The sequence below is a fragment of the Channa argus genome, chromosome 12 (genome assembly GCF_033026475.1).
Source record: "Channa argus isolate prfri chromosome 12, Channa argus male v1.0, whole genome shotgun sequence".
Taxonomy (NCBI): Eukaryota; Metazoa; Chordata; class Actinopteri; order Anabantiformes; family Channidae; genus Channa; species Channa argus.
In genome coordinates this window covers 323,389-331,002 of record NC_090208.1, presented here as the reverse complement: position 1 = coordinate 331,002, position 7,614 = coordinate 323,389, and the positions used below count along the sequence as shown (strand labels likewise).

Genomic DNA, 7,614 nt, shown 5'->3' with positions numbered 1-7,614 from the left:
GCAAGTCATTGCATTCTGTTTTTATTTAGGCTTTACGCATCATCCTAAGTTCTTTGGAACTGTGGTTGTGGTAAACTGACCTGAATGTTCTGAGTCCATGTAACTGTGTACTAATGTAATTGGTTTTAAATTTTTGATTTTGTTTTTTAGGCCAACTTATTTTACTTTTTTGGCAGGATATTTTACAGCCCAGCCTTGGATTTAAACTTGGCCTGTAAAGTTATTAATCACACATTTTACTGTGATTAATTTCATTTACTCTATTGACTTATTCTTTTGTTTGGTCCATTCAGTTCATACACTTTGACAGAATCATAAAAGAAGAATCTTTTCAAAAGTTCACAGTTGAATAAATCAATTGCTGACCGTCAAAATAGTAATTTTGTCTGTCTTTGGTGTCTCTGTCTCCCTCACCTGAGATTGTCACACCATGACTCCACTAATTTGTTTCTCACCGTGTCACCTGATAATCTTTTCAAAAATTGTCTGAAAAAGAGAGATGCTTCTTGCTCTGAGCCCCAGAACAGTCCTATGAGAGTGATAAGAAAGAACCATGGAGAAAAAAGCCAGATGAAATACCATGTTTTGGTCACTAGATGACCCTCTAACAGGCTTTACTGAGGATGCATGGAGAGTTTAGAAAATACTGTGCTCCTGCTGGATCAGGGATTCTGGGGGGTCTTGAAGGAAAATCCTTATAAGAGGTGCAGAGGATATGAAATCAAATTGGTCTGAGCTTTGCAGAAGTTTCAGAGAAAAGAGAGGTGTGTGGTTTGAGCTGCTGACTCTACATAAAAGTAAAGTGTTATTACTGTATTTAACCACAAAGAACAGATCGTTTTTGCTCTGAAACAGCCCCAGGTTATTACTGTGCTGCACTCAATACAATGTATTTTTCACATTAGACTCAAAAAGTTGTTTTGACTTTATTTGAAAGACTTTGAAATGGGAAGAAAACACTTAGGTTTTATTAGAGGAACTGTGGACTCATTTAAGGCTCAAAACCAAAAGAGTGAAGTCTGTGCCCATTTTTATTCCCCTCTTGCTAGTTACAGCACTAGTCTCTAAACTTCTCAGGACGGTTGATCTGGAAACTGCTCACCTTGGGGAGCAGTGAGCAGCAGTCAGCACCCACTGATTGTTAATGAGGGATCCTCCACAGAAAAATGAACTACTGGTCACAATGGCCTGCCAGGGCCAGTTACCGTGAACGACGTCCTGTCCTCCAATAATCCTGGTGTTGATCGTAGTTCGACCACACACTGAAAAAAACAGGCAGCAAATACAGAGTGAGAATTACTGCTCCATTGTGTTTTTCTTTATAGTGTGTGTGTGTGTATTTTATGATTACAGTTGGTTGGTGGAGGATTATGTTCAGAGCTGGCTCGAGCTGTAAGCTAACTAAAAGCTAAAGTGGTTCCAAAGAGTCCTGGCGGCCCCCTGATTCTATAGTATGTAGTATTTCTACATTATCATACATTATCATGACCGAAGCCTGTTTTGCTCGTGAAGTTTATTGGATTGGAGCTTCTTCCTGGAGCATCTAAAAAGTTAGGAATCTTCTCATCGTAATTTGGCAAAGTAGTACACCCATACATCATCTTGTATAGGACCCCCACAAAGCTAGAAACAGCCCCGTTGAAGTCGTAAAATCAGACTGAGTAGAGGGGTTCAGCTTAATAAAGCCTTCACTGTATTGTTATTTTCAGCTAATGTTCAAATATAGTTTTTCTAAAAAATCATAATAATGTTTCTTGTTAATCAAGTTGACAAGTCATAGACTTTTAAGTTTAGCTTCACACATTCAACACACTTTGTAACAACTGCAACATGAACTTATCTGAGCATTAACTGAACATAAACTTTGAGACTATTTGCTTGAATTCTACTGTTTTCGTTCAATTAAAGGATAAATTGTATTATAACACTCAAAAACGAATTAATAAAAATCAGTTTAATTGGCTTGTAGTATTATAATATTGTCTTTTAGATGTGGCTTTATGACCTCCACCCCCTCAGGTTCCCCCAAATTATTATTGGAAAAAAATGAAAATGTCATCTCCTTACTGTTGCAGTATTGTCATTTAGTTGAGCCGCATCATGATGAAAACTGAATAAATGGAAACAGTAATGTGATATTGCAATAAGAACACTGGACATGACAGCCACTTACATTGGGCTGTGGGTTGTGCAGGAAGGGTCACAATTGGAGGAACTGTTGAACAGGGGGCACTGAGGTCACTGTCTGTCCCACTGGACGTGAAGGTGACAAAGCCCGGCTGGTTGCTGGTGATCTGGGTTTTGATCCAGGACTGGTACTGGGACACTCTGGTGTAGACCCCTGGTATTTCAGGCAGAGCACATCCTGCTCCATAGCTGGTAATTCCCCCCTGGACCCAGCGACCGTTCTGTTTGCTCACCAGTGGACCACCAGAGTCCCCCTTTAAGAAGAGAGACGCCAATTCACAACAAAGTCATCTCAGGGCACTTTACAGAATAAAGTCAGTTGGCATTATGGGCAAACTGGAGGAGATAAAATAAAGACATGGACAAACACAGAACAGATATAAGAATGATCACCTGACAGGTGTCCTTCCCTCCAGCACGTAACCCAGCACACATCATGTTTTCTGTGATACTGTTGAATCCATAGTCACAGTTACACTGTCTGTTCCCCACAATGGGAACCTCAGCCTCCCTTAGGTTGTTTGACAGCACTAAAGAGACACAGAATCAGATTAGTTATATGGACACTGATACTGAAACATACAGATCAAACAGAAGTTTGTATCTATGTCCACAGTATCATCTGCTGCTTTCAACTTCTACTATTTTCTCTTCACAGTCACTCAGTTTGGTTTTGTGAGCATGGAAATTCTTATTGACTTCAGTATCATCCTGTTGCTAACACGCCGTCTATGTGTGTTTGTGTTACACCGTGAAACTAGAGGAATGACGTTTCAGTCCACTGTCTCTGCATATTGTGTCTTCAGCATTCAGCATTAATAATGCATAAACATGAATTAATTAAAAAAAGAATGTTGTTGTAAGAAGGATTTACCAGCCAATAGTGCAAACACAAAAGTCTTTTAAGAGTATTTACATATTTATAACATGTTAAAACAATGAGCAAAAGAATATCTCTGATTCATCAATGTTTTAAAACACTTGTTTTAGCGTCTCTCTTTACAGCTCTCACAATGTTTCTGTCGTCAGCTGCTGTTGTTTTCCTTGTTCTACCCATTCGACTGTTACTTAGTAAACCAGTGGTTTGTTTCTTCTTCAGGACGTTCTGAATGGCTGTACTGGCTGTGGTTAATGTTTGTGCAATGCAATCCCCATGCTCTTTATTTTTGTGTATACACAATACGTTAGAAACTCCCTTCGAGTCTGACCTATACCATGTCCTTTATGAAAGTTCTGTTTTCAGCAGTGTTTGAATATTGAGAGCGAGATTGCTGAGCGTAGATGCTATAAAGGGTTTCACAGGCTGAAACTTGGTGAACTGTTTTGTAGTAGTAGTAGTGGGGGTCTCTCTCCATTTTTATACTCAATTTATTCATTACATTTTAATTTAAAATACCCAACGGAGTCTGGAAACAATGTCTGAAATTTCCAATGAGGTTATATTCCTCCAGTAACTAGCAAAGAAGCAGCCACCAGCAGCCCCTCCCCCATTTCTAAGTAGGGGGCTGTTAGCAAGGACACTTTGACACGTAGCCGGGATCCAACCACTGACCCTGTGGTCCGTGGATGGCTGCCTTACCAACTGAGCTATAGCCGCCCATGTTTTACTGAATGTTGCAAACACTCATCCTTCCACCTCCAAATCTTCTTCTCACATATTTTCACTATAGCATATAGAAACTTTTTTTCCCATGCATTATATAACACATCCAACACATTAGAAACTCTTCAAACAATCACCAAGTCTAATTTGTTGTTAGTCTAATATGTTGTTAAACATATATATTTTTGAAGAAACTTTATGAGCACTGATCTGTGAAAACTGTAAGTTACTGCTCTGAGGTGAACAAAGAACTGTTTTCTATTTTTGTAGCTGACAAATTGCTTTCATAATAAATGGGGTCAAGTCGTTTCACTACCCACCTCCATCCTCAGTATCACCCCAGCCAGTGATCCAGACATTGGTGCCGCTGTAGAAAGTGCTGTTTGTGGCTGCCAGGCAGACGGGGAGGATGTAGTTGGTAAAAGTCACAGCTGAAGAGAGTTTCAGGAGGGTGATGTCATTGTCCATTGTATTGGGGTCGTAGCTGGCATGTTTGATGACCTGTGCTACTGTCCGAGACACCTCATTGGGGGTTGATGATGCTAAACTCTGGCGACCCAGATACACCACCAGACCAGTGGTGGTGGTGCTGAAGTAAAAAGAGAAACAAATTATTCCAAAGAACTGAGCTGAGCTGGGATGAAGTGCAGTAAAATGCAAACATTTTAAAAAGTATCTATTCTACTTCCCCAATTCCAAAGAAGTTGGGAAATCTCCCATATTTTATTCACAATAGAACATAAACAACACATCAGATGTTTTAACTGAGAACTAGACCAGTTGCTGGAGTTTAGAAGAGGAATGTTCTGGGATTTTGTTACTGGATTTTTTGTTTTATGATGCACCAAATGTTTTCTATTGGTGAAAGGTCTGGACTGCAGACAGGTCAGTTCAGCACCCGGAGTCTTCTCCTGTATGTGGTTTAGCATTGTCTTGCTAAAATATGCAAGACCTTCCCTGAAAGAGACATCTAGATGGGAGCATATGTTCCTCTAAAACCAGCATTGATGGAGCCTTTTCAGATGTGTGATCTGCCCAACTCCACAGGTACTAATGCACCTCATACCATCAGAGATACAGGCTTTAGAACTGTACATTTGTGGTTTGAACAGTAAGCTGTGTTCACACACAGTGATTTCTGGAAGTGTTCCTGAGACCATGCAGTGATGTCCAGTCGAGAATCATGTCTGTTTTTAATGAAGAGCTGCCTGAGGGACAAAAGACCACATCCATCCAGTTTTGACCGTCAGCCTTGTCCCTGCACACATAGATTCCTCTTGATTCTCTGAATCTTTTGATAATATTATATACTGTGGATGGTGGGATCTTCAAAGACTTCACACTTTTACACTAAGGGAAGGTTTTTCTGAAATTGTTTTACAATTTCCAGATGCAGTTAGTTACAGATTGGTGAACCTCTATCTTTATATTGAGAGGCTCTGCTTCTCTGAAAGGATCCTTTTATACCCAGTCATGTTATTGACCTGCTCCTCCTTTCGTTTTTGATATGCAGAAATTACTTTTCCAGCCTTTTGTTGCCCGTGTCCTTTTTGAGAGAACTTTTTTGAGATGTGTTGCTGGCATCAAATCAAAATGAGCATTTTGCATGAATATTTATCATGAAATAGTAAAATGTCTCAGTTTCATAATATGATATGTTGTTAATGTTCTATTGTGAATATGAGTTGATGAGATTTGCAAATCATTCTTTTCAGTTTACACATGGTCCCAACTTTTTTGGAATTAGGGTTGTAGTAAAGTGACCTGAATGTTCTGAGGTCTTTGGAAATTGATGAGCCAGTTCAAACGACAAATAATTCATTGTTACTTTGTTAGTTCTTAGACTTAGACTGTACTTTATTGTCATTCAGTCTTGCTCACAGCGGACAAACACAACAAAATTTAGTTTCAGTTGCTCCAGAAACATTGCACTAATAAAATATTAAAAATAGATTTTAGAAATGTTTAAAATCGTGTACTGCATAGAGGATATTTGGTGGCAGATATATTACATACAATATGGCTCCGATTTCACAGGGATATAGAACTGCACAGATGTGTATTCAGTGATTTGTCTTTGCCTTTTCCCAGAAGACAACCAGGAGAACAATCCATTGTTAGGATGTGTGGGGTCCCTAAGGATGTTCTGAGCTCTGGTCAGGCGGCATTGATGTGCGTGTAGCCATTTATATGCAAGATCCGATGCTCATCTCTGCTGTCATCAGCCCTCCCAGAGCCTTCCAGCCCTGGTCATTGCAGTCTCCAGACCAGACTGTGATGCTGCTGGTCAGCACACTCTGCATGGTGCCTCTGTAGAAGGTGGTGAGGACAGAAGGGGGCAGGTTTTCAACATTCATGCTCAGGTGGTTTTCTACGCACCCATTCACACATGCAAGGTGCTCACCTGACCCACCGGAAGCAACTTGGGGTTCAGTGTCTTGCCCATGGACACTTCGACATGTAGCCTGGAGCGGGAATCGAACCACTGACCCTGTGGTTCGTGGACGACTGCCTCACCAACCATATGTTTTCATATTGGTCTGGTTAAAATCACCAGGCACAATATAAAAAAATAAAACCTCTGGATGAGTATTTTGCTGCAGTGATGGAGATCACTCAGGGCTTCTTCTGTATTTGCACAGTGTGCACTGCACCTCTCACTTCCATGTTTGTTCTTAGTCCATTTTGTTCTCCAGTGAGAGGACATTGGCAAGTAGGATGGAGGGGAGCAGTGTTCTGCAGCTGTTAGCGTTTAGCCTGGCTGCTAGCCCCCCTCCACTGCCTCAGTCTTCTCTGGTGCGGCTTAAGCTGGTAGGAGACACCGTCTGATGTAGCTGGTCTACCAGTCCGAGGCTCTGCAGGCTGTCCAGTGTGTCTCAATGATTGTTGCCTTAAATGAATCATTTTTGCCCTTCACTTGCCCTAATCCTGCCCTCTGGACATGTAACCGTCACACCAGTTGCCTGGAAAACTGGAACTGTATTATGTTTTAGTAATGAAGAATCATAATGAACTTGTATAACCCTGTTTGTCATCCAAGGTTGTACAAAAAAATTTATTATTATTATTATTCATAATTTCACACCTTTAGAAAAAAACACCCCTTAAAAATTCAATATCTTCATATAAGTTACAAATATGAGTGAATACATTGATTTTAACTAACTTAAATAATCTGTACTTTGGGAAAAGTATGTGAACCCCTCACCCCTAATAACATCACTAAAACATGTTATGGGGTTAGATGTTATTAGATGTTGTCTCCAAACTGGCATCAGGAGCATTTAATGGAGTCCAAACAAAAAACCTAAGGTGGTAGGTCAAGGAGGAATGGCCAGTGTGGTGAGAACTAGAAAATCCACTTTACACCTCTACGCATGTTGTGGTACTGAGATTTACCCTCAGTACTCACCGAGGGAAGCAGTGAGCAGCTGTCAGCACCCACTGACTATTAATGAGGGATCCTCCACAGAAGAGACTCCCGCTCTTGAACAGAGCAGCCTGCCAGGGCCAGCTGCCTGGAATGGCATCCTGTCCTCCAACGATCTTGTTGTTTAACAGCGGATTACCACAAACTGAAGGGAGAGAAAACGTGAGCAGCACTGTTCCCACTGTGGTTTGTCAGGACGATAAACTGTTGTTGGAGGATTAGATGCTGTGAGTTTGCAGCATCATCTCATCTGACTATTAGCTGATTTCAAGATTGTGGAATTTTTCTACCTGCAGTCTGAACTTCAGGATTCAATGTTCAACAGAAATTACTACTGTGAAATTGTAAAAGTTGTTGTCCAACAAAAGTCTAAAAATCTATTTTTAAAAGAAAC

At 40.5% G+C, this 7,614-nt stretch overlaps 1 protein-coding gene across 1 annotated transcript; it reads right to left on the bottom strand.

Moving 5' to 3' along the window:
* Positions 1-1,098: 1,098 nt before the first annotated feature.
* On the bottom strand, positions 1,099-7,465 carry LOC137138029 (chymotrypsinogen A-like). Its single transcript, XM_067524934.1, has 6 exons — positions 7,447-7,465; positions 7,203-7,365; positions 4,111-4,379; positions 2,581-2,717; positions 2,174-2,441; positions 1,099-1,262 (listed from the first exon to the last, which is right to left on the bottom strand). The coding sequence occupies exons 1-6, from the start codon at positions 7,463-7,465 to the stop codon at positions 1,099-1,101; spliced, it is 1,020 nt and encodes a 339-aa protein (XP_067381035.1).
* Between the last annotated feature and the right edge of the window lie 149 nt (positions 7,466-7,614).

Excerpts from the sequence above, each read along its gene's own strand:
- LOC137138029 (XM_067524934.1), bottom strand. Across the intron at positions 2,442-2,580 it reads GAGGGAAGGACACCTGTCAG|GGGGACTCTGGTGGTCCACT; the intron begins GTGATCATTCTT and ends CTCTTCTTAAAG. Across the intron at positions 1,263-2,173 it reads TGCACAACCCACAGCCCAAT|TGTGTGGTCGAACTACGATC; the intron begins GTAAGTGGCTGT and ends TGTTTTTTTCAG.